Genomic DNA, 27,570 nt, shown 5'->3' on the forward strand with positions numbered 1-27,570 from the left:
AAGTTAAATAAAGATTAAATGAAAATAAAATATGTAAAGTTGTAATTACCACACCACTTACAACTTTCCCATGAATAAGGCACTGATGCTTCAACCCAAAACATTCATGTTGTATTCTTCTGGTATGTGTTCGTCTTTTGGGTGATGACAAAATCAAGAGTAGCACAAAGGCAGCCACCAGCTGTTGTGAAATTGCAAATAAAATAAAGAACAGGAAGGCCTCTACACTGTTTATGCTCCCAATTCAAGCGGTGAATCTTTTCTGTTCTTCACATGTATTCTTTATTAGCCCAGCACCTACGTTTTTTAAGGATTTGAGTATGACCACAAACTTTTCAATTGAAATAGTGTAATTTTGTTGTGTAAACTTGTAGTGTAAACTTGTTTCATACAATCTGTGGTTTGAAATGTTACAGTGAAGTAGATGTATACAATTTCTGTCTCATCCAAAGTCAGTCCATTAGTAACCCAGCGCTCCGTTGCTCATATTCAACATGTCTCCTATATGGTCCAACATGTGCCTTACTATGGCCCGGTATCTGAAGCCAAAGTTAAGTCATTTCAGAGTGAGTGACCTTATGAAGTGTGGAGCAGGTCAGCATGCACTGACCAACCGACCGGGGTAGCAGACCCGTTTCTCAGCAGACAGGCGGTTCCTCCTCTCCTCTCCTGCCTGCATGGGAACAGAGCGGGTCACCTCCCCTGCTCCACTCACCTCATTAACATTCCTGTGTGGGACAGCAGGGCCGCATTGCGAGGCCAACACAGACATGTCTGGCCTCCAGCAAAGCTCTCTCAGTAAACACAGTCCCTGGATGATGAGCTGTGAGTGGCCACATCTGAGCTGCTGTGACAGGCTAGGGCTCAGGCAGGTCCTATCTGCCGGCCCGGGCTGAGGGCAGCTGAAGGCCAGAGCGGAGGCAGACTAAGCTCCCATGTCTGATGCCAGCCTATCACTTGACCTAGATGCATTTTACTGTCCTCTAAGACTAGTTTGCTAATGAAGCACTTTTTCTTAGAAAAGAAAGTGGTTCTTTAAGTAGAAATAGCACTAGAATAGCACTATGTCTGTTATCACCACAACCAGGAGGTTCTACAACAGACTATGCTGTAAATCGTTGTGGTACAGCATGAGAGAGCCAAGGGATGTACTGTAGCAAGGTACAGTAATAAGACATGGTGTAGTTAGTAGGATGTGATATGATATCATCCTCAACTACCGGTAGGTATGTTGGACAAGGTGTGAACAATATTCATGCCAGAGAGGTCAAGGTGAACACATTAGCCATTGTGATTTACAGATAGAATTTACAACCCCTTCACAGACCTCCAACCACAAAATATCCTGAGTGACTGTTTGCACTGTCCCGACCCTGTAAGAGGAGATCTATTAACACGCCGAAGGAAGTGACACGCGGTAGAGGCTGGCTATGTCGTCATCCAGGCCAGGACAGACATCTGATGGGACAGGCACAGTCTCTCCCCTGCCACTGTCCTCCCGTCCAAAATTAGCCTGGACCATGAGCCTGGCCCAGAATAGGAGGAATGGTCGCATTGTGGCATGGTGCTGAGCGCTCAGACTCCACAGCTGGAGCGTTCTAGACAGGGGGCCCAGTGGCCCATCACCTGCTTCCTGTAAAGCAATTTGTTATAGAGTTGTCACTGTAAAATCTACAGCCCGTCCGGGAGGTAAAGAAAGACAGGGTCACACGTAATGAGGACACCGCAGCCTCGGTCTGGCTGTGACGTAACCAAAGGAAGGACAAACACTTCAAGCTTAGCCAGTAGCTGTGGGTAGACACATCTTTTTTATGTACAGTGAAGCATGTATGCTCCGTGTTTTAGAATAAAAAGATTTGTGAGGCCAAAAACAACCGTGATGTGTCATGTCATATAATTAAGCAGACAATAATTTCATTAGGCTTCTGAATCCCCCTGCTCCCCTCACTCCCAGGAGAGACACATACTGCGCCTCAGCTGTCTATGTGTTGGTCATTTTAGGCCACTCCCAGCACTACCAGCATCACCTCCACTGTCCATGTGTTGGTCATTTTAGGCCACTCCCAGCACTACCAGCATCACCCCCACTGTCCATGTGTTGGTCATTTTAGGCCACTCCCAGCACTACCAGCATCACCTCCACTGTCCATGTGTTGGTCATTTTAGGCAGCTGCTGTATTGTTGTTTGACCTTTACTTAGGTCTGACTAATGCTTCTGGATTTGTGCTGATTATTATGACCCAACACATTCACACATGCTCCCATTGTCCAGCAGCCTCTTCGCTAGCTGCTCACACATAGCACCTAGCAATTACAAATGAACTGTGATAAGTACATAGCTCTTTGTTTCCACATTAGCCAGACGAGCTGATGAGTACTATCAGGCCAGAGTCATGTCTGTAGTGAGAGTAGGATACCATGCACTTCCATTGAATAAAAATATGCTGTGAACCTAAACTGTGATGTTGAGTACTGAGTCGGCCACTGGGTGTTTGTTTGACAGGTAAGTGGCTGTAAGTCAGGAGAAGTCCATGGATCTGACCTGAAGGTCAGGTTGAGTTTTTCATGACCAGACCTAACTGAGTACAGCGGGCCGGCAGCGACAGAGCTTCTGCTCTTCTTCTATATACAGACCCAGTATATACACTTCTTATTCTATATGCACACCCAGTACATACATTTCTTATTCTATATGCTGACCCAGTACATACATTTCTTATTCTATATGCTGACCCAGTACATACATTTCTTATTCTATATGCTGACCCAGTACATACATTTCTTATTCTATATGCAGACCCAGTACATACATTTCTTATTCTATATGCAGACCCAGTACATACATTTCTTATTCTATATGCAGACCCAGTACATACATTTCTTATTCTATATGCAGACCCAGTACATACATTTCTTATTCTATATGCAGACCCAGTACATACATTTCTTATTCTATATGCAGACCAGGACATACATTTCTTATTCTATATGCTGACCCAGTACATACATTTCTTATTCTATATACAGACCCAGTATATACATGTATTATTCTATATGCTGACCCAGGACACACATTTTCCTGACCTTAAGGTTCAACTTCTCTTGTTTTTTCCCTCTCAACCTTTATGATCTCCTGCTCTTCAAATAAATACACCTCTACATGTTTTGTTTTGACCACGGTCTCTTCTCAAGAGTTATCAAGATGACCATGCTACAAAGAAAAACACTTACTTTATCCTCACAATTGATATGCTAAATCCATAAGGTATTTTCTCTAAAGGTTGAAGGTTATATAGGTGAGGTTACTGTATGGGTTAGGGTTAGGGGTATAGCGTTTAAAATCATATATTTGAGAGAAAGTGTACTCCGTCCTTTGTAGTAGACTATGGTCTAATAGTGAAGGGAAAACAGTCAGTTAACCCAGCCCCTCTGAATGTGCGGTGGGCTGCTTATTCGACGTCATCAACGTCTGGGGAGCAGTTGTTGTTGGCGGTTAACTGTCTTGCTCAAGGGCAGAAAGAACGGCAGATTTTTCCACCTTGCTGGCTCAAGGATTCAACCCATCGACCTTTTGGTTATTGGCCCAGCGCTCTTAACCACTAAGCTACCTGCCACCCCATGATGACAACCATTCACTCTCAAAGGCATCCAGCTGGAATCCAATGGCAGGCCAAGCATGTGCTGAAACAGCTAACCAGGCCAGGCCAGGCCAGGCCAAGCATGTGCTGAAACAGCTAACCCGGCCAGGCCAAGCATGTGCTGAAACAGCCAACCAGGCCAGGCCAGGCAAAGCATGTGCTGAAACAGCTAACCAGGCCAGGCCAAGCATGTGCTGAAACAGCTAACCAGGCCAGGCCAAGCATGTGCTGAAACAGCTAACCAGGCCAGGCCAGGCCAAGCATGTGCTGAAACAGCCAACCAGGCCAGGCCAGGCAAAGCATGTGCTAAAACAGCCAACCAGGTCAGGCCAGGCCAAGCATGTGTTGAAACAGCTAACCAGGCCAGGCCTGGTCAGGCCAAGCATGTGTTGAAACAGCTAACCAGGCCAGGCCAAGCATGTGCTGAAACAGCTAACCAGGCCAGGCCAGGTCAGGCCAAGCATGTGTTGAAACAGCCAACCAGGCCAGGCCAGGCCAGGCAAAGCATGTGCTGAAACAGCTAACCAGGCCAGGCCAAGCATGTGCTGAAACAGCTAACCAGGCCAGGCCAAGCATGTGCTGAAACAGCTAACCAGGCCAGGCCAGGCCAAGCATGTGCTGAAACAGCCAACCAGGCCAGGCCAGGCAAAGCATGTGCTAAAACAGCCAACCAGGTCAGGCCAGGCCAAGCATGTGTTGAAACAGCTAACCAGGCCAGGCCAGGTCAGGCCAAGCATGTGTTGAAACAGCTAACCAGGCCAGGCCAAGCATGTGCTGAAACAGCTAACCAGGCCAGGCCAGGCCAAGCATGTGCTGAAACAGCCAACCAGGCCAGGCCAGGCAAAGCATGTGCTAAAACAGCCAACCAGGTCAGGCCAGGCCAAGCATGTGTTGAAACAGCTAACCAGGCCAGGCCTGGTCAGGCCAAGCATGTGTTGAAACAGCTAACCAGGCCAGGCCAAGCATGTGCTGAAACAGCTAACCAGGCCAGGCCAGGTCAGGCCAAGCATGTGTTGAAACAGCCAACCAGGCCAGGCCAGGCCAGGCAAAGCATGTGCTGAAACAGCTAACCAGGCCAGGCCAAGCATGTGCTGAAACAGCTAACCAGGCCAGGCCAAGCATGTGCTGAAACAGCTAACCAGGCCAGGCCAGGCCAAGCATGTGCTGAAACAGCCAACCAGGCCAGGCCAGGCAAAGCATGTGCTAAAACAGCCAACCAGGTCAGGCCAGGCCAAGCATGTGTTGAAACAGCTAACCAGGCCAGGCCAGGTCAGGCCAAGCATGTGTTGAAACAGCTAACCAGGCCAGGCCAAGCATGTGCTGAAACAGCTAACCAGGCCAGGCCAGGCCAAGCATGTGCTGAAACAGCCAACCAGGCCAGGCCAGGCAAAGCATGTGCTAAAACAGCCAACCAGGTCAGGCCAGGCCAAGCATGTGTTGAAACAGCTAACCAGGCCAGGCCTGGTCAGGCCAAGCATGTGTTGAAACAGCTAACCAGGCCAGGCCAAGCATGTGCTGAAACAGCTAACCAGGCCAGGCCAGGTCAGGCCAAGCATGTGTTGAAACAGCCAACCAGGCCAGGCCAGGCCAGGCAAAGCATGTGCTGAAACAGCTAACCAGGCCAGGCCAAGCATGTGCTGAAACAGCTAACCAGGCCAGGCCAAGCATGTGCTGAAACAGCTAACCAGTCCAGGCCAGGCCAAGCATGTGCTGAAACAGCCAACCAGGCCAGGCCAGGCAAAGCATGTGCTAAAACAGCCAACCAGGTCAGGCCAGGCCAAGCATGTGTTGAAACAGCTAACCAGGCCAGGCCAGGTCAGGCCAAGCATGTGTTGAAACAGCTAACCAGGCCAGGCCAAGCATGTGCTGAAACAGCCACCCAGGTCAGGCCAGGCCAAGCATGTGCTGAAACAGCCAACCAGGTCAGGCCAGGCCAAGCATGTGCTGAAACAGCCCCCCCCCCCCCAGATTATGAGGCCTTTCAGTCTATCTCTATGTAGATACCAAGTTCCTAGTTAATGATGTGTCAAAGCATGAAAGCTTGACCTCTCATAGTTGAAGGTGCCCCAAGTAAAACTTTCTCCAGCGCTTGGTGTACTGACACAATGAAAGTCCAGACACATACCTGTTTTACTCCCACATCATAGTTTACAATGCTATGTGCCAAATGTAAAATATCTAGATGAGGCAAGTTGATGTCATCTCAACAAAATCAAGAGATGAGAGTAGTTACTGATGAGATTTATGGTTAATATTCACCTCATTGTAAAGCTCACAGCCACCCTTTTTGCCTTGTTTAAGCTCTTGCATGTACACTAACTGCCTTACAATACACTGTCAATAATGGTCTGTTTATTCAGTCATTTCTGTTTAATTGGTAATTTCAGATACATTTCATAGGCCTAAGCAGTGTGCAATGTCATCTCCTAAAATAAACTACAGATTGTGTGGTCCCAGCCATCGCACCATGTGGTCCTCATAGTAATGGTTTTTTATGGGCTTAACACAACACCATAATGCATATGTAAGCAGTGAAATATGTTACAGTTTTGAGTTGTTTCTTAGATTGCTATGTATTTGTATAACACATATAGAAATGTATTTGATCTATTAGGCTGTGTTTCATGAGGAAAATAGTGGCAAAGGAAATGAAAGGCAATGGGATGAAAAGGACACCAACACCAAACAACATGAAATTAGAATTTCACCACTTTCATCCATCCATAAATTACTGAACTAATTTCTATAGTTTTAATTTGGTTGGAGCCAAAACATAGGCATTGTTTAATTGGTTATGGAACGCGCAAAGAAAAGGGAGCGCTTATTTTATGCATGGTCAATTCTTGCCTGAGCACATAAAAAAAGAGTTATTAAATTCCTTAATTCAATCATTTCCATATGACTTAGTTAAGTTAATGAAAAGTCATTTTGGTGAAAAAGTACTTGGTTAATTTCCTTCATAGGGCATATCGAGACGCGTTATCATCAGTCAATGAGGGGTCACCCCTTTACATTTGTGTGTATTAGGTAGTTGTTGGGAATTGTTTAGATTACTTGTTAGATATTACTGCACTGTTGGAACTAGAAGTGCAAGCATTTCACTGCACTCGCATTAACATCTGCTAACCATGTGTATGTGACCAATAAAATTTGATTTGATTTGTTAAATTATTTCCAATATGGGGATCACCAATATTTAAACGGCTATGTAAAGTAGATAACTTTTACTTGTCGATATCTAAATATAACGTCCCTGACCTCACCGTGCACATACCGGTGTTTGTAATTGTCTAACAAAAGGGGGGCATGGACAGCTGACGTGCTGGTGCAGTGTTTTGTCCTGCGGCGCATCTTCAGTCCCGACTGAGAAGAAGACCGCGGCGTAGCTATCTGTCTCATCCTCGGACAGATGAGTGACTGACTTTACCTACCAGGGACAAGCAGTGGTTTCAGTGCCATCTTTTTTCACAGTCTGTGATACCTGTGTTTGGGTTTGCAACTTCTTCAGTTTCACCTGTTATTCACGTCGAATGTCAAACAAATAGCCTTGGCTACAAAAACAATACGCAACAACGAGGAAAAGTGTTATCGTTGGCCACCCGAACATCTGGCTGGACATTTGTGACAGTTTCTCAGAAGATTTATCTTCATTTGATTTACTTTTACCAGATTGATTTTTGATGAGCACTGCCTCGTCTCGAATAAATCAGAGACAAACAATGGCAATAATGAACTGACAAGATATCAAATTAGCCTTTTGAAACAGGATGGATAGAATTGTTCAACTTCTATAGATAGGCAGGTTTCCCCCAATTATGAACAGCAAACCATCGCCCAGGACTTGTATTCTTCATTTTATATTGTATGCCATCTGTTCATGAAAATAGAAATGTTTTGTTTCTTCAAACCCCGAGGATATTCCAGGACCAGGACTGGGTCTCGAAATGGGACAATATCCCGACACTCCTCCAACTCAACCTCAAGGCTATACTTTACCTTTATTCTGCTGCTTCTCATCTTCACGCCTAGAGTGGATTCTTCCTGGTGGTGAGTGCTTTCTTTCATGTGCGCTTGATCCTGCTGAAATAATCATATCGTTTCTATCCAAGATTACATCTTTAATTTATGTCTAGGAGAGCTCTGTCATTGATATCCAAGATTAGATCTGAGTTTCCAGTGGTTTTGGATGACCAGTTGTCTTCTAAATGAGCTAATTCTAGAATATTCCAAGACCTTGCAAAAGCTAGCCCTATTTATGTTGGCTATTTAGGAGTCGAAAATATAATTGCGGAGAAATCACATTGCCTAATGCATATATAATGGGTAAATATGAATGTAAGAAATAAAGACATCATTATAAACTCATCATTAAATATGCGAAACGTCTTGAACAAAGTCAAGATCAAATGTAAAGAATGTTTGGATTTCAATTAAGGATTTAGGGAAATGGTTTAGGCCTACATTCAAAAATGCTGTAATAATAATAATACATTTTGTAAGAGTATATTCTGAGTAGGCTACATTTGCTTTTCACTGAAACCTGAGTTCATGTCTATGTTTATCCCAAGCCTGAGATTGCCAATTATGTCTTGAGAGATTTGAATTATTCTCGGGATGCAGGAGATGGGAACAATAACAAACACTAAATGATAGGCACTATCACTATTATGTGGCAATTGAAACACATTCAATTTTCAAATAGTTTAACTCAATACACTCTTTGAAGTCTATACCTCCATCACACCTTAGAATTAGACTTATACCCTGCTGGAAACTGTAAAGAGATCGCAGCCAACTCCAATTCAAACAACCACAGGGGGATGGATGTGTGTGGATTGGGGTTTTAAAACATCAATACAAAGAACCGCACACTGTGTTCATGAAGATACATGGACTGAGGGACTTCCCACTATCAATCTTGCATATTGGAAATGGCAGATGCAGGCAGCGGTGCATGAAAAAGTGTTCCTTGATGATTTCTCTTGAGGGTAAGATCCCAGGGTGTATAAAGGAAGTGCCTACCTCCAACACTCCAATCTTACTGCGCAAAACATGATAAATCAGCTTTCGGCTAGGGGCAAAATCTTAATTTTCTATTCTGTTTTTATAGTTGAACTAGTTAAAGTGGATTAAATAATTCAAGTGGGCTCAACTCAAAAATTCATTTTATGTAAACAACACTGAGGAATTGCATGACTGAATAAAAATAAGGCAGTGGGTGTAATTAAAACAGTGACTTGAGGCAGAGCGGGAGACATGGTAGCTCTCTCCAGACCAAGGGTCTAAATATGATTTATATAGTCCAGTTTTTTTTCTCATCATGATCATGATCATTCAGATAAGCAGCAACGTGTTCTCTGGTGTTCTGGACTGATTGTCCTCCCTCCAAACTACGTATTAGGCGTAGGGTCTTTTGGCTCAGCTCTCTACTCTCTCTATGGAGAGAATAAACACTGTGTCTCTGCTCTGCTTTCCTGCTCAGGCTCTGGCAGCAGGGAATGAAGGCAGATTGTTGGGGGGAAGGGACAGGGACAGCCATAACTGGAATGGAAACCCTTTTCTGTTGCTGTCTCAGTGGCACGACACATAATGTAGCTGTGATTAAGCCTGGCAGTAATGATGATCGGTCATCGTGGACCTGATAGGAGTCTGATAGGAGACTGGAGTCTGATAGGAGAATGGAGTCTTATAGGAGACTGGAGTCTTATAGGAGACTTATAGGAGACTGGAGTCTTATAGGAGACTGGAGACTTCTAGGAGACTGGAGTCTGATAGGAGACTGGAGTCTGATAGGAGACTGGAGTCTTATAGGAGACTGGAGTCTTATAGGAGACTGGAGTCTTATAGGACACTGGAGTCTTATAGGAGACTTATAGGAGACTGGAGTCTTATAGGAGACTGGAGTCTTATAGGAGACTTATAGGAGACTGGAGACTTATAGGAGACTGGAGTCTTATAGGAGTCTGGAGTCTTATAGGAGACTGGAGTCTTATAGGAGACTTATAGGAGACTGGAGTCTTATAGGAGACTGGAGTCTTATAGGAGACTAGAGTCTTATAGGAGACTGGAGTCTTAAAGGAGACTGGAGTCTTATAGGAGACGTATAGGAGACTGGAGTCTTATAGGAGACTGGAGTCTGATAGGAGACTGGAGTCTTATAGGAGACTGGAGTCTTATAGGAGACTGGAGACTTATAGGAGACTGGAGTCTGATAGGAGACTGGAGTCTGATAGGAGACTGGAGTCTGATAGGAGACTGGAGACTTATAGGAGACTGGAGTCTGATAGGAGACTGGAGTCTGATAGGAGACTGGAGTCTTATAGGAGACTGGAGTCTGATAGGAGACTGGAGTCTGATAGGAGACTGGAGTCTGATAGGAGACTGGAGTCTTATAGGAGACGAGTCTGATAGGAGGCTGGAGTCTTATAGGAGACTGGAGTCTTATAGGAGACTGGAGTCTTATAGGAGACTTATAGGAGACTGGAGACTTATAGGAGACTGGAGTCTTATAGGAGACTAGAGTCTTATAGGAGACTGGAGTCTGATAGGAGACTGGAGACTTCTAGGAGACTGGAGTCTTATAGGAGACTGGAGACTTCTAGGAGACTGGAGTCTTATAGGAGACTGGAAACTTATAGGAGACTGGAGATTTATAGGAGACTGGAGTCTTATAGGAGACTGGAAACTTATAGGAGACTGGAGATTTATAGGAGACTGGAGTCTTATAGGAGACTGGAAACTTATAGGAGACTGGAGATTTATAGGAGACGAGTCTGATAGGAGACTGGAAACTTATAGGAGACTGGAGATTTATAGGAGACTGGAGTCTTATAGGAGACTGGAGACTTATAGGAAAGGAGACTGGAGACTAATAGGAGACTGGAGTCTTATAGGAGACTGGAGACTTATAGGAAAGGAGACTGGAGACGTATAAAAGACTGGAGAATTATAGGAGACTGGAGTCTTATAGGAGATTTATTGGAGACTGGAGTCTGATAGGAGACTGGAGTCTTGTAGGAGACTTATATGAGACTGGAGTCTTGTAGGAGACTGGTGACTTATAGGAGACTGGTGACTTAAAGGAGACTGGAGTCTTATAGGAGACTGGAGACTTCTAGGAGACTGGAGTCTTATAGGAAACTGGAGTCTTATAGGAGACTGGAGTCTTATAGGAGACTGGAGTCTGATAGGAGACTGGAGACTTATAGGAGACTGGAGTCTTATAGGAGACTGGAGTCTTATAGGAGACTGGAGTCTGATAGGAGACTGGAGTCTTATAGGAGACTGGAGTCTGATAGGAGACTGGAGTCTGATAGGAGACTGGAGTCTGATAGGAGACTGGAGTCTGATAGGAGACTGGAGTCTGATAGGAGACTGGAGTCTGATAGGAGACTGGAGTCTTATAGGAGACTGGAGTCTGATAGGAGACTGGAGTCTTATAGGAGACTGGAGTCTGATAGGAGACTGGAGTCTTATAGGAGACTGGAGTCTTATAGGAGACTGGAGTCTGATAGGAGACTGGAGTCTGATAGGAGACTGGATTCTGATAGGAGACTGTAGTCTTATAGGAGACTGGAGTCTTATAGGAGACTGGAGTCTGATAGGAGACTGGAGTCTGATAGGAGACTGGAGTCTGATAGGAGACTGGAGTCTTATAGGAGACTGGAGTCTGATAGGAGACTGGAGTCTGATAGGAGACGGGAGTCTTATAGGAGACTGGAGTCTTATAGGAGACTGGAGTCTTATAGGAGACTGGAGTCTGATAGGAGACTGGAGTCTGATAGGCGACTGGAGTCTTATAGGAGACTGGAGTCTTATAGGAGACTGGAGTCTTATAGGAGACTGGAGTCTTATAGGAGACTGGAGTCTTATAGGATACTGGAGTCTTATAGGAGACTGGAGTCTTATAGGAGACTGGAGTCTGATAGGAGACGGGAGTCTTATAGGAGACTGGAGTCTGATAGGAGACTGGAGTCTGATAGGAGACTGGAGTCTGATAGGAGACTGGAGTCTGATAGGAGACTGGAGTCTTATAGGAGACTGGAGTCTGATAGGAGACTGGAGTCTTATAGGAGACTGGAGTCTTATAGGAGACTGGAGTCTTATACGAGACCATGTCACACTGTATGGCTGCTTCACTGCACTCTGTGTTCCTATTCCAGTCTCAGTGGTCAGGGGTCACTCTTAGTTAACTGTGTGGACTCTTACCTGTCTGTGAAAGTGCTTCTGAAGATCTCACGTTTCATAACACTTTTATGGCATGTTTCACAGCGTTGGATTACAATGAAGCGGGACAGAATGGTTAAATACACACTTTGTAAGAATTCCTGCTGTTCAATAGTCAATTAAACTGACGATGAATACCCATTGATTCTTGAAGAATATAGCTTGTCACGCATCTGACTGAACCTGACTTCACAATATACAGTATCTTGTCCTTCAGAAAGAAAACTAGATAAAAACATTTGTTTTTGCATAATAATCGTCCTTGGAAGTTTCCCAGGCCTCCCACTGACAGTGCACCTGTCTATCTGATCTGCAGGTACATTGGAGCCCTGGGTGCACGGGTGATCTGTGACAACATTCCAGGCCTGGTGAACAAGCAGCGCCAGCTGTGCCAGCGTCACCCGGACCTCATGCAGTCTATTGGGGAGGGTGCCAAGGAGTGGATCCGCGAGTGCCAGCACCAGTTCCGCCACCATCGCTGGAACTGCAGCACGCTAGACCGAGACCACACTGTCTTTGGCAGGGTCATGCTGCGCAGTAAGTCTGTGTGTGTCCTCGTTTGCGTCTGCGTGTGTGTGTTTCCATGTGTGTGTGTGTGTGTGTGTGTGTGTGTGTGTGTGTGTGTGTGTGTGTGTGTGTGTGTGTGTGTGTGTGTGTGTGTGTGCGTGCGTGCGTGCGTGCGTGCGTGCGTGCGTGCGTGCATGCGTGCGTGTGTGTGTTAAGAGGTTTAGTATTCAACCACTTGAATCTTGGATGTAACATTCACTACATGAATTTGATACAGTACATAAAAGTGATGGATTGATGTAGACTATTACAGAACTATAACGGGACCGCTCAGTTTCCTTTTAGACTTACAGACATCCCAGCCTTAAAGGGAAATGTCCAACAATGTTCAACTTCATGTTCATCATCTCCAGCACCACTCTAACATCAACATACGTGAAAATGGCATGTTTCTATGTTTTGTAGTAAAAAAGATAGAGGAATATGTGTTTTTCCAATGACATCATCGGTGTGCATCGTGTGATTTTTACCAATTATGAGGAGTCGTTGCCTACTAATTGTCTACTAATTGCCTACTAGTTGTCTACTAATTGTCTACTAATTGTCCTGTTATTGTCTACTAATTGATTGATGTCATTGCAAACACAGATCTTCCTCTATCTTGTTTTCTACCAAACATAAAAACATTATATTTTCACATATGTTGATGGTGTGAAATTTCCCTTTAAGGGTATATGCATGTTATATACATATCTCAGTTCAACACTTCATACAACAGTTTATCATCTCTATGTACAGATGCGGTCAAATATATTGGCACCCCTTGCACTTTACAATTGAGTGCAATGTAGTAGAATATTCTGTTTTCTCTTTTCAATGGAATGGCTATTTTTACCCTGTAAGCACCTGCAACTTACCACAGGTGAGATAAATTACACAGTAAACGAGATAACTTGCCTCCAACCCAATGAATTTCAATTTTGAATAATTTCACAATTTTTTACTATGAAGTGAAAAATCGCAAATTCAGTTTAGGTCATTTTTTCTTGGTCCAGCGTAAATCAAACAAATAGAAAAAATTTGAATATCAAACGTTTTTTCAATTTCAACTTCTTTTAGAAGAAATAGATAATCGTGCAAGGGTTCTGTCTGCAATAAAGCCCTTTTGTGGGGACAACTCGTTATGATTGGCTAGGCCTGGCTCCCCAGTGGGTGGACCTGGCTCCCAAGTGGGTGGGCCTATGCCCCCCAGGCCCACCCATGGCTGCGCCTCTGCCCAGTCATGTGAAATCCATAGATTAGGGCCTAATTTATTTATTTCAATTAACTGACTGGACACCTGATGAAACTAAGGAGTATTTAATACTCCTCAGTTTCATCAGCTGTCCAAGTGGCTGGTCTCAGACGATCCCGCAGGTGAAGAAGCCAGATGTGGAGGTCCTGGGCTGGCGTGGTTACACTTGATCTGTGGTTGTGAGGCCAGTTGGATATACTGCCAAATTCTCTAAAAAGATGGAGGCGGCTTATGGTAGAGAAATGAACATTCAATTCTCTGGCATCAGCTCTGTTGGACATTCCTGTAGTCAGCATGCCAATTGCACGCTCCCTCAAATCTTGAGACATCTGTGGCATTGTGTTGTGTGACAAACATTTTAGAGTGGCCTTTTATTGTCCCCTATACAAGGTGCACCTGTGTAATGATCATGCTGTTTAATCAGCTTCTCGATATGCCACACCTGTCAGGTGGATGGATTATCTTGGCAAAGGAGTAATGCTCACTAACAGGGATGTAAACAAATTTGTGCACAACATTTAAGAGAAATATGCTTTTTGTGTGTATCGAACATTTCTGGAATCTTTTATTTCAGCTCATGAAAAATGGGATTATGTTGTGTTTATATTTATGTTCAGTAATAGTTTCACCTTGTCCAGGAATGAGGAGAGTTGGAGAAAGTTGGTATTCTCTGAAGACAGGTAGCAGATAGAGAGATCCACATGGTGATGTCTAAACAGTAATAGGAGATGTAAATATTTGGGTAGATGTTTCTGGCAGGCAGACAAAGCCGTGCTCCCTGACATATCGCCTGTGTCCTGGTTCATTGCGTGAGGAGGAATGACAACTAGAGGTGGGTGGGAAAAGCAGACCAAATAACCCTGAATCTGCTCTCCTCTCAGATGAAAAGATACCTAGTGACTGAGAAAGCTGCCATCTGTGCAAATGAAAGGGTGAAAACGAGAGGCACCTTAAATGGGCTGCTGGAAGCCATGTTTCTTTGTTCTAGCTATCCACCATAGGCCTGCTGTACATGGACGGATTGTACAGGAACATTGTACAGAGACAAACATGCCCAAGTTCCAAGGACCGTAGACACTGTTTAAATTCAGATTTCATGGGATATAGTGCACACAAACAGATTTTAATCAAATATAGGCATGTTTGTTTCTGTGCAATGTCATCTGGCCTATGCAAGTCGAAAGCTTTCAGTTGGGCATATGTTAGTGTTCAAAGCATGAAGTTGGCTCTAGACTGATGTAACTACAGGTTAACGACATGATTACTACAACAAAGCAAACTCTGCTAGTATAGTGTTTAAGACTGACTACGTTTTGCCTGTTTAAGACTGACTTTGTTTTGCCTGTTTAAGACTGACTTTGTTTTGCCTGTTTAAGACTGACTTTGTTTTGCCTGTTTAAGACTGACTTTGTTTTGACCAAAAAAACAACAAAGAGAAAACAGCTCCAGCCTCACTTCCACCAATTCAGACCATCTATTTCTATTGTGAATTGGCCTTAACCAGGGACGGCCAGCTCTGTTCCATGTGGACTGTCTACGGTTTTTCCTAGTCTTCAACTTGGTGACTGATTATAGAACTGAGAAATGAGGTGTGTGTATTCTCAATCCATTCAATCAATTCCATAATAAATGACATTCATGAATCAGGGAGTGGAGACAATTCCAACTACTGAATCCTGCAAGATACTGTTCTTAATTATACAACTACCTTTTTTGCCAAAGCTGAGATGCCGAAAAAAATGTTTTGCCCACGCAACAGAGGTCTATATTGGTCCACTAATACAGGACTAGTAAAGGCCCAGTGCACTACTTTTGTGAAAAAGTATATTTTTCAATTCATTTAAACTTTTTTAATAAAGTTATTATTATTTGTTAAAAATTCTGGGGGTGCTGCACCCCTACTTCCCACAGCTATGGGAACACATCTGCCATCCCTTCCTTGACCTTAACAGAGGCTATATAACGATGACATCTTCTAACACATAGTCTCCTCCATCATATCACCCCAGGTAGCCGGGAGGCAGCGTTTGTGTACGCCATCTCCTCGGCAGGCGTGGTGTATGCAATTACCAGGGCCTGCAGCCAGGGGGACCTCAAGATCTGCAGCTGCGACGCCCAAAAGCGGGGCCAGGCTAGTGACGACAGGGGCGAATTTGACTGGGGCGGCTGCAGCGACAACATCAACTATGGCATCAAGTTCACCAAGACCTTTGTTGATGCCAGAGAAAAGATGGTGAAGGACGCTCGGGCACTGATGAATCTACACAACAACCGCTGTGGACGAATGGTGAGCAATGGCGCAGGGGTTAAGGGGCATTATACTTTTTGAAATGTGCACTGTGATGCATCTGGACTTGATACACACAGCTAACTGGCTGACAGGCAGTCCCTTTCAACTAACAGAGCATGCTATAACAACTGTGTAACAATATGGTTACTACAATGGAACAGACATTGCTGGTAAAGTTCAAGCCACTGATGAACAGACGTTCTGTAAATGCTCCAGATGTGAATAGTGAGTGTACTGGGTTGGTCACAAGTGAGCCTGTGTCTTAACCTCCAATGACATTATCCAACCATTTCAATTTCAGGCAGTGAAGCGCTTTATGAAACTGGAGTGCAAGTGTCATGGCGTCAGCGGCTCCTGTGCCCTTAGAACCTGCTGGCTGGCCATGTCGGACTTCCGGAGGACCGGGGACTACCTCCGGAAGAAGTACAACACGGCCATCGAGGTGACCATGAACCAGGATGGCACCGGGTTCATGGTGGCTGACAAGGACTTCAAGGGAACCACCAAGAATGAGCTGGTGTATGTAGAAAACTCCCCAGACTACTGCATCATGGACAGAGCAGCAGGTGGGTCAACTCAAGCAGTTAAAGGTGTTAGGTAGGGCCAGGAGTTTTTCTTCAACACATGACCTGACAGAAAAACACAGATGTTTTAGCAATGGCTAAGAGGAAATCTCTTTATGCAAAAATGTTAGTATATGATTCAGAATAATATCACATTTAGTCATACATAGTTTGATGGATGTTATTCAAGTACTTATCACCAAATGTATATTTTGCCATCAGAAACCTAGTTGCTCTGAGTCAAGAGTGTTACCCAGAAGGTAGATAATACAGCGGCCTACTCCTCAAATACGTCTATGAGAATACCAGACTCATCTGCCAAAGGCCTGCATACCTGCATAGCTTAGAGTTCAATTATTTGACCTTTAAGTTCTCTCTAATTCCAACTGTGTTTTCTCTGCCTTGGTAATCTCTGTTTCTCACTCCCCTCATGTCCTATCCCTTCAGCAGAGAGTTCAAAGAGCTCTAGAACAGCTAACATGCTCTGGTTATGATACTTTGGATGTATTGTGTGTTCCTGGTATCATCCTCATCTCTGTTAGACCTATAGTTATAGGTTGACACATAGTGAACTGATGTTAATTAAGAAGAGAAGCTACACTATGCCCCTAGACTACTTCAAGGTGCAGCAGGGCTGATTTTAAAGGGCTTATAGCTCTCTTCTCCGCTAATCTCTATTGTATAGGAATTTACACCCTAAGGATACAACAGGGTCATTTTTCAAATCCTTCTGTGGTCACTATTAAGCTCCACTCCCAAATGCTCAAGGGGAATACCTCCACTCACACCCATTCTCACACCCCTTCACTCACGGGCCGGCTTGTCTTTAACCATGGCGTCTGTCTTGTGCTCTCTCCAAAGGCTCCCTGGGAACGGCAGGGAGAGTCTGCAACAAGTCTTCTAGAGGCACAGACAGCTGCGAGGTCATGTGTTGCGGACGGGGCTACGACACAATGCGCGCCAAGCGAGTCACCAAGTGCGAGTGCAAGTTCAAGTGGTGTTGCGCCGTGGAGTGTAAGGACTGTGAGAACACTGTGGACGTTCACACCTGTAAGCCCCACAGGCGACCCGATTGGCTGGACCAAACCAGACGCTGAGGCCCATTCTTTCAAAGGACGTAGCAGTGGCCAGCTGCATTGTGGGATATGTATTTCCTACCCCTGACTCCTTCGGACCTCCATTACCTCTGACAACCCCTTCTAAAGTGACATCCTAAAGAACCTTTCCCAAGGCGCCGTATCCCAACTTGGTTTGGATGGTGCAGTACTGTATGGGACTTTTCTGTGGGAAGGCTGTCTAAGAGAATGGTTGGGCTGGGAAAGGGGATAGTTCCTATTTATGTTTTTGTTTGTTTGTGTTGATCGTGTGCTGCTGAGGACACTATTTTTCTACAGACATTCATTCACACAGTATCTGTTGTGGAAATGCAGAACAGGACATTGTACTGTGAGCACACCAGAGATTGAGTTAGGATTGTTGGCTGGTGTATGTGTTGTTGTTTTTTTGCTTTGTTTAAGTCTATGTTCTCTTTCTAAATCTGTGATCACTATGTTCAGTGTTTCATTGGCCTTACAATAGAAAGAGATGAAGAACTGAAATTGTACTCTGCTTGATATAATGGAAAGACTGACTTGTATTCAGTTGTTAGGAGTAAAAGTGCAGAAAGTCTAACGATCAACGTTTACCGCGGGCCAGAGAGCTGCTCTATAGACACTAATGTAAAGTACCAGTCAAAAGTTTGGACACACCTACTCATTCAAGGGTGTTTCTTTATTTTTACTATTTTCTACATTGTAGAATAATAGTGAAGACATCAAAACTATGAAATAACACATATGGAATCATGTAGTAACCAAAAAGGTTTTAAACAAATCTAAATACATTTTATATTTGAGTTGCCACCCTTTGCCTTGATGACAGCTTTGCATACTCTTGCCATTCTCTCAACCAGCTTCACCTGGAATGCTTTTCCAACAGTCTTGAAGCAGTTCCCACATATGCTGAGCACTTGTTGGCTGCTTTTCCTTCACTCTGAGGTTCAACTCATCCCAAACCAATTGGGTCAATTGGGTAGAGGTCGGGTGATTGCGGAGGCCAGGTAATCTGATGCAGCACTCCATCACTCTCTACCTAATGGTCAAATAGCCCTTACACAGCCTGTAGGTGTGTTGGGTCACTGTCCTGTTGAAAAACAAATGATAGTCCCACTAAGCACTAACCAGATGGGATGGCGTATCGCTGCAGAATGCTGTGGTAGCCGTGCTGGTTAAGTGTGCCTTGAATTCTAAATAAATCACAGACAGCGTCACCAGTAAAGCGCCCCCACACCATCACACATCCTTCTCCATGCTTCATGGTGGGAACCACACATGCAGAGATAATCCGTTCACCTACTCTGCGTCTCACAAAGACACGGCGAATGAAACCAAAAATCTAAAATTTGGACTCATCAGACCAAAGGACAGATTTCCACAGGTCTAATGTCCATTGCTCGTGTTTCTTGGCCCAAGCAAGTCTCTTCTTATCATTGGTGACCTTTAGTAGTGGTTTCTTTTCAGCAATTTGACTATGAAGGCCTGATTCCCACAGTCTCCTCTGAACTGTTGATGTTCACATGTGTCTGTTACTTGAACTCTGTGAAGCATTTATTTGGGCTGCAATTTCTGAAGCTGGTAACTCTAATGAATTTATCATCTGCAGCAGAGGTAACTCTGGGTTTTCCTCTCCTGTGGTGGTCCTCATGAGAGCCAGTTTCATCATAGCGCTTGATGGTCTTTGCGACTGCACGGATTGACTGACCTTCATGTCTTAAACTAATGGACTCTTTGCTTATTTGAGCTGTTCTTGCCATAATATGGACTTGGTCTTTTACCAAATATGGCTATCTTCTGTATATCATCCCTACCTTGTCACAACACAACTGATTGGCTCAAATGCATTAAGAAGGAAATAAATTCCACAAATTAACATTTAACAAGGCACACCTGTTAATTGAAATGCCTTCCAGGTGACTACCTCACTAAGCTAGTTGAGAGAATGCCAAGAGTGTGCAAAGCTGTCATAAAGGCAAAGGGTGGCTACTTTGAAGAATCTCAAATATAAAATATATTTAGATTTGTTTAACACTTTTTTGCTTACTACATGATTCCATATCTGTTATTTCATAGTGGTGATGTCTTCACTATTATTCTACAATGTAGAAAATAGCAAAAATAAAGAAAAACCCTGGTATGAGTAGGTGTCCAAAATTCTGACTGTTACTATAGCTAAATACGGAGCAAAGAAATTCATTTAAACAAATGTTTCTGTTATAAGAGTTAAGTGAAACAAACGTTGTCGACTGAGATGGATAGTATGTCTCCTCTCTCTTCAGTGTGACAGGTACTCTTACAGTATGTGCTATCAATCTATTATTGTACGTGTTCCTAAATGTATACGGTGTGATGGATGGGAGCTGTCATCTCTTATTATTTATCACTGGTTTCCAATTACTGAAGCTGCTAGCTTCTAATGTGTATTCAGAAAGTATTCAGACCCCTTGACTTTTTCCACATTTTGTTACGTTACAGCCTTATTCTAAAATGGATGAAATATATTTTTTTTCTTATCAATCTACACACAATACCCCATAATGACAAAGTGAAAATAGGTTTTTAGAAATGTTTGAAAATGTATTACAAATAAAAAACAGAAGTACCTTATTTACATAAGTATTCAGACCCTTTGCTATGAGACTTGAAATTGAGCTCAGATGCATCTTGTTTCCATTGATCATTCTTGACATGTTTCTACAACTTGATTGGCATCCACCTGTGGTAAATTAAATTGATTGGACATGATTGGGAAAGGCTCACACCTGTCTATATAAGGTCCCACAGTTGACAATGCATGTCAGAGAAAAAAACCAAGCTCTGAGGTTGAAGGAATTGTCCGTAGAACTCCGAGACAGGATTTTGTCACGGCACAGATCTGGGGAATGGTACCAAAAAATGTCTGCATTATTGAAGGTCCCCAAGAACACAGTGGCCTCCATCATTCTTAAATGGAAGAAGTTTGGAACCACCAAGCCTCTTTCTAGGGCTGGCCGCCCAGCCAAACTGGGCAATCGGGGGAGAAGGGCCATGGTCAGGGAGGTGACCATGAACCCGAACCTTCCAGAAGGACAACCATCTCTGTGGCTCAGTTGGTAGAGCATGGTGTTTACAACGCCAGGGTTGTACTGGGGACCAGTACGGGGGGGAAAAATGTATGAAATGTATGAAAAATGTATGAAATGTATGCATTCACTACTGTAAGTCGCTCTGGATAAGAGCGTCTGCTAAATGACTAAAATGTAAATGTACCAATCAGGCCTTTATGGTAGAGTGGACAGACGGAAGCCTCTCCTCAGTAAAAGACACATGACTGCCCGCTTGGAGTTTGCCAAAAGTCACCTAAAGGACTATCAGACAATGAGAAACAAGAATCTCTGGTCTGATGAAACCAAGATTGAACTATTTGGCCTGAATGCCAAGTGTCACGTCGGAAGGAAACCTGACACCATCCTTACGGTAAAGCATGGTGGTGGCAGCATCATGCTGTGGGGATGTTTTTCAGCAGCAGGGACTGGGAGACTAATCAGGATCAAGGGAAAGATGAATGGAGTAAAGTACAGAGAGATCCTTGATGAAAACCTGCTTCAGGACCTCAGACTGGGGCAAAGGTTCACCTTCCAACAGGACAACAACCCTAAGCACACAGCCAAGACAAGTTTCTGAATGTCCAGAGCACGGAGTTGAACCCGATCAAACATCTCTGGAGAGATCTGAAAATAGCTGTGCAACCTGTCGAAGCTTGAGAGGAGCTGCAGAGAAGAATGGGAGAAACTCCCCAAATACAGATGTGCCAAGCTTGTAGTGTCGTACCCAAGAAGACTCAAGGCTGTAATTGCTGCCAAAGGTGCTTCAACAAAGTACTGAGTAAAGGTGTCTAAATACTGATATTTCAGGTTTTTATTTGTAATATATTTGCAAAAAATGCTAACAACCTGTTTTTACTTTGTCATTATGGGGTATTGTGTGTAGAATTTCATCAATTTTAGAATAAGGCTGTAACGTAACAAAATGTGGAAAAAGTAAAGGGGTCTAAATACTTGAATCTCCCAAGTTATCATTCTCACTTTGGGGCACTTTTATTCTGCATCCGTATGCAACTCTACAGCCATTTCACTTTCAGGGTTGTGTTGTAGGCTACAGGTTGTTCTGACCGATCTGGGAGAAATTAAGTATTTTCTGAAACTAGTCCATGATGTTACACAATGTAGAGGATCTGAGAACCAGAATTGAACATTAAAATCAACATTCAGAAGTGCATGTAGGACACAAGATTGAACAAAAGCAGTAAAATCCATGTGATGATCATAACTACTTTTTAAGCTGAATGAGGTGTCAGTTTATGTTAAAAATATCAACATTTTCAAATGTAAATGGTAACTGATATGATTTTAATGCAATGTTCTCGAACGGTTGGGAGTGGTGGGCCAAGTTGTATTGTAATGTTAGTTGAAGGGTTATTGTCACCTTGGGTAAGACCCCAAAATACCACACGTGTTCTATATTAAACCTTGTTGATCCTTCTGTCATTCACATCAGATTTCTTCCATCCTCATACTGCTGCCCATGTCACTGAGATACAGGAGCTGATATTCACTGAATGTAGGCTACTCCACACTGTTCTTGAGTAATTCATTAAATTCAGATAGATTAAAAAATCCTCCAAATGTCAGCACCAGACTCAGCATTCGCCAAATCCGTGATGAAGGCCCTCCAATTACAACAGAGTACTCCTCACCAATGCCAGAAGTTGGAATTATTTCTCTATTTCATAGACTGTATAAACAGGGGATATTAAGCAGACTGTTTTCTTTACACAGAGCATTATTGTAAAATGATTAGTCATATTAATCACTTTCGAAAAAAGCTTTATTGGTCTCTAAATCTTTTTAAAGGGCAGTGCAGCTGTGTCCTTGTGGAAATGTCCTGCCAAATCTCATATAGTGAACATGGAACAGGAAACACCTGCCTTTCTCACATCAGTCTTTTAAAATAACCAGCTTGTCACTGCCTGCATTCTCCTCCCATCATAGTGATATCTAATGGGCATCTATTTAGTGACAGGATGATCATTCTAAAATTGTCCCAGGGGAAAGAAAGTTGAGGGTGGAAGACCTCAATGCACTCAGTGACCCAATAAAAATAAATAAGTACAGTTAGTTTACATGCAAAAACATCTTTATCAGTATGAATTATTGTAATTTCTATTTATTTACTACAGAACGTTACTGGGGGCCTCTGTGGTTTACTATGCACTCCTTGCCAAATCTGTCATAAATTCAACACGATATGAATCATAGCATATTGTCGTAAACCCATAGTCAATACGCATCCCACACCTGGTCCCACTGCGTAGCGATCTAGGGGGCTGCTTTAGAGTTGGGTGGTGGGTCAGTGTTTGGTTGAGCCATGTCCTTGCTACTTACCTGTCTGTCTGAGCCGACCGCAGTCCACAAGCGCAGCATAGCAGCAGGCTTAGGGTCAGTGCCAGTGATAGGTCCCTGGGGTAGATTTATATACGTGACCTTCAGGGACATGTATGGCAAAGTTCCCAGGCGAGGTTCATGGTCTATTAACACGTTCGCTGTCCGGGTGAGATTACCGGGCTGGCGGCAGAGGATTAACACATGAAAACCCTTATCTAGTGAGTCAACTGTCAAGAATGCGTCTCTCGCCAAGTTTTTGTGTAACTGTCTGTTGCTGTAGAGACGATGAACAGAAGATGGATACCAAGATAGCGTCTGCTCAGTTATAGGCCAACCCTTTTTACACGAATGTGCTGACCCAGGCCAAATCTTGCTTGACCTAGAACTAAAGTCTTGTGTAATTAGTCAGATGCTCGATTATGTTCTGGGCCGAGAAGAGATTGGAACCGGAACGGGGGGAGATCCACCCTGTCTCTTTGCAAGTTACGGGCAAGTCTATAGGCCAAATAGCCCCTCCCCTTCCGAAATTCAAAAGATTTTAACACCTGCGAAATAGTGAATGGTCCAAAGAACCGGAAGTAATGCTGCTGGTTATCTCATGCATGCCGTTGTATCATGACAGATCTGTGTTACCATTTATGTTTATGTAGTCTGTCTACGAGAGATTACCCTGAACCACACTGTGCTGGCTCAGATTTCTTGTCTCTTCCAGTACGGTTCCAGCAACTCTAGTGAATGTGAAACGAGGCCACCTTTGTTTGACTCACTAGTGTGACAAGGGTTTTATTCTCCCTGGCCCCAGATCTGTATTAAACCAACACCTCTCACTATTGTTGTGTTGCCTACATACGCAACAGACAAGAATTTGCTAAAGCACATACAGATCTGGGACCAGGCTAGTGGTTTATCTTATATGCCTCAGTCTGTCTTCCCCGCGGTAGTTAGCTTACCCTCTCCTCTCCAGCTTCTGACCTCTGATTAACAGAGTTGACTATCCGGGCCTGCCAGCTCCTGTATTGTTTGATTTTTAGATGAGGTGATACCAGGTATATACAATAAATTATGAGCTTCATCAAAGGGACTTGGGTCCCACATCAGCCCATCCAGTCTCCATGTGCAGGAGCACACCAAACGTCCATCTCTATCCCACCACATAGCCTCCGCAAGTCCCAAACTAGTTTGGAGTTTTGAGAGTATAGAGAACAGTAGCTTTGAGAGTATAGCTACTGCCATCTGGGGGTATGGAGTGTGAAGTGGGATTTTGTAGTAATGCTTACCCAATCCTTTCAGATATACACAAATACCTAGAGGGGATAAGGGTTGTTTCAAACCCCCCACTTTGGTGTTGCAAGCACTAACCCTAACCCAAGCACCATGCTCCAAGCCAATGAGTCATGGTAACCACTCTCTATAAGTCTCTGTGTATCTCTACTGACAAAGACAAAGTGGCTGTTTGTGTATCTTTATAGGGGACCGATGAGAGTGTTTTGTCCCTGCTGTTGTTGTCACGGCCCCAGAGTCTGAGGAACGTTCACCAGCAGTTTGTTGGTTCAAACACAAACATCATCATTAGTAACTGTCACAAACCCTTGGACCTGATACAACTTCAATAAGTGGCCAACTTCCTCTAAGCACCAAACTGCAAGTATAAATGTAAATATAACAGTTGAACAACCCCTAGTCTAGTGTTAGGAGATGGGCTCTCTTTCACGGTGTGGGGGAAAGGGAACATTGATGTGGGTCATAACGTCAAAGCAGGTTTTCATTCAAACACCAAATACAGCAAAATGGTAAGGACATATAATGTAGGTACTCTCAGCTAGTCTTACATGTATGTTCACTGTCTAGGGCAGGGCTGCTCAACCCTCTTCCTGGAGATCTACCGTCCTGTGGGTTTTCAGTCCAACCCTAATTTAACACACCTGATTCTACTTATTTGCTGCTCAACAAGACCTTAACTAGCTGAATCAGATACACTAAATTAGGGTTGGACTGAAAACCTACATGACAGTAGATCTCCAGGAAGAGGGTTGGGCATCCCCGGTCTAGGGTAAACCATAGGGCCTAGGCCACACTCCCAAAACATACAAATCAGTCTTCAATCTGTTTTTTAAATTTATTTGTTCACAAAGTACAACAAAAATTCAAACACAAACGCATTAGATTTACATTCAAGAACCAATTTATTGTGAGCTATCTAACTCATATGGTAGTAAGGTCAAATATTAGGACTTCTGTCTTCAGCATTTCATCTTGTTATTCTGGACTATCACAAATATAATCCAACAGTATGGAATTAAAATAGTGTACAGTAGTTACACCCAGATAGTGTACAGTATAGCCAGGTAGGAGTGTTGATGGCTCTGACACATAAGTTGAATGAAAGTAGCAAACCAATTATAAGTGCTGTTCAAGCACAGTGCACAAATATCATATTATGCAAACAGAGCCGGATTACCGAAAGGGCACGTGACAAAATGTGTAGAATTGCATTATTAAACCGCACATGTTGAAATGCAGAAAGTTAGCTGTATTCTCCTCCCAAAATATATATTTTTTGGGGCCCCGAGGCCCACAATGCATTAGTCCGGCCCCGGATGCAATGCACTACCAGCAACCAATAAACAGTCAGCACTTGTTGCCATCTTTACGCATAATTGGGTTTATGTATGCTAAAATACATAATACAGTTGAAGGAATTAACAAATGAATGAGCGGGTTCTGAACCCACTGTGTGCCGAAACATTGGTTCATCAATACAATACATATCTGGGAGTATTGTGAGAAATAGCTTTTAATTTCATCAAGCCGCTTAAATCCAATCTGTCTGTTGAGCCAGTGAGGCACAAAAGGCCCTTTATGCTATTCATGATCAAATATCGAGTCCTGCCACAATATATACTGTAGGCTATTGACTAGTCTTAGATCATGGTTCAGAGTATTTGCTGTTGAGGCTTCGGTGAAATCACACAGTGATTCAAACATAGCGTCCTGTTGTGATTGGCTGATTACACCTGAGCAATACGAGTTGACTACAACTCATAGAGGAGGACCTGGAAACGCAGCGTTCAGTTATGTGATTGGCTGTGAGTGATGCCATGACTACCCATGCCGTAACCGGTCATAATCCCACTTACATGTTTATGCTACGTTTGAGGGGGCGCAGGTTGCCAGTGATATAGCGCGGAGGTGGCATGCTGTAGCAACAACTGGCAAAACACTGCAGGCGTTGTATACACTACAGACAGAGTGAAGCAGTAAATCAAGGATCTGTTTTTAGAAGGTCTCACAAACTTAAACTCTACCCCATAGGATGACTATATACCATAAAGGCTATGCTTTGTTTTAACCCATCTGAACTGGCATGACACACATACCTTATTCCAGAGCCATGTATTTAGATTTTTTTTTATTATATTGTTCTAATTCTAGACATTGTTACATAGCATTATAGACATATTTCCCATGTAATGTAAATGGGCCGCTAACATGGCTGCCATGTATTGTTGTCTCATGTAAATGCATCATAAAGCAGAAACCACAATGTCCCAACTCTCTAAATACATGGCTCTACCTTATTCTAGTGAACATGAATGTGTCTGTTCAGACATGCGATCGTGGAAAACAGGCCTTCTAGTATGCTTTTCTATATATATCCATCTGTCTCCTGCTACACCAGCTAACATACAATACATTTGGCCAGATATTATGAATAGCAACACTAGAACTAGGGTTGCAAAATTCCAGGAACTTTCAATAAATTCCATGTTTTTCCCAAAATCCCAGTTGGAAGATTCCCAGAATCAGTAGGGGAATAAGGAGGAAATCTGGAATTCTACAACCAGGATCTCAGGCAAATCTGGGAATTTATCAAATGTTCCTGTAATTTTGCAACCCTAACTAGAACAGAGGGATACTACTTCCAGGAACTGCAGTGTTAGCCTTCACAATAATGAAACATGAACTAATAATACATTTGTTTCAGCACTTAATTCATAACTGTATGAGAGATTGACGTAATTTAGAGGTGGGACTTGGAAGTAAAATGTAGGTTGAAATACTTTCTATTTACCGTTCTGTGTAACTCAACATAACTTCAAGTTCCTATAATAATAATAAACGAATAACTGCGTGAATATCTGGTAAATGTTTACTTTAAAAACCTGGCTTCTTTAGCAGTTGCATCTCTGAGTTGCGTCTGGATGTTGATACAAGACTTGGCCAACATAATCAGTACCAAAACAACAAGTGTGTGTGCACGCTGAAGACAGGAGAGCAAACATTTCTGTCTGTAGTTTTGGAGTGTTGGTGTCTGAGGGGTGTGTACGTGTACGTGTGTGTGATGGGGTCAGATTCGAGTCAGCTGATGCCAGAAACTGGACGGCATGAAGCTCTCCATCTTGTCTGCGAAGAAACCCAGGGGTGTGAAGAGGGTGCTGAAGAACTGAGGAACAAAACAAAACAAAGTTATTTCAATACACCGCTTTCAATAGCCTACAACCCATCCAGAGATGGGGATATACGGTTCTATATGG

General features: G+C 43.4%; 2 protein-coding genes across 2 annotated transcripts in view; one reads left to right on the plus strand and one right to left on the minus strand.

Annotated features, from left to right (window-relative positions):
* The first annotated feature begins 6,950 nt into the window (after nucleotides 1–6,950).
* On the plus strand, nucleotides 6,951–22,138 carry LOC106566047 (protein Wnt-2b-A). Its single transcript, XM_014133854.3, has 5 exons — nucleotides 6,951–7,685; nucleotides 12,181–12,401; nucleotides 15,675–15,952; nucleotides 16,257–16,521; nucleotides 17,380–22,138. The coding sequence occupies exons 1-5, from the start codon at nucleotides 7,516–7,518 to the stop codon at nucleotides 17,613–17,615; spliced, it is 1,170 nt and encodes a 389-aa protein (XP_013989329.1). The 5' UTR covers nucleotides 6,951–7,515; the 3' UTR covers nucleotides 17,616–22,138.
* A 2,999-nt stretch (nucleotides 22,139–25,137) lies between these two features.
* Nucleotides 25,138–27,570, minus strand: part of LOC106566045 (suppressor of tumorigenicity 7 protein-like) — a 48,041-nt gene continuing 45,608 nt past the window's right edge. The window contains exon 15 of the mRNA XM_014133852.3: nucleotides 25,138–27,479. Coding sequence (XP_013989327.1) covers nucleotides 27,384–27,479 — 96 coding nt within the window. The 3' untranslated portion in view covers nucleotides 25,138–27,383. The remainder of the gene's footprint in view (nucleotides 27,480–27,570) is intronic.

This window comes from Salmo salar, chromosome 12, assembly GCF_965601325.2.
Source record: "Salmo salar chromosome 12, fSalSal1, whole genome shotgun sequence".
Taxonomy (NCBI): Eukaryota; Metazoa; Chordata; class Actinopteri; order Salmoniformes; family Salmonidae; genus Salmo; species Salmo salar.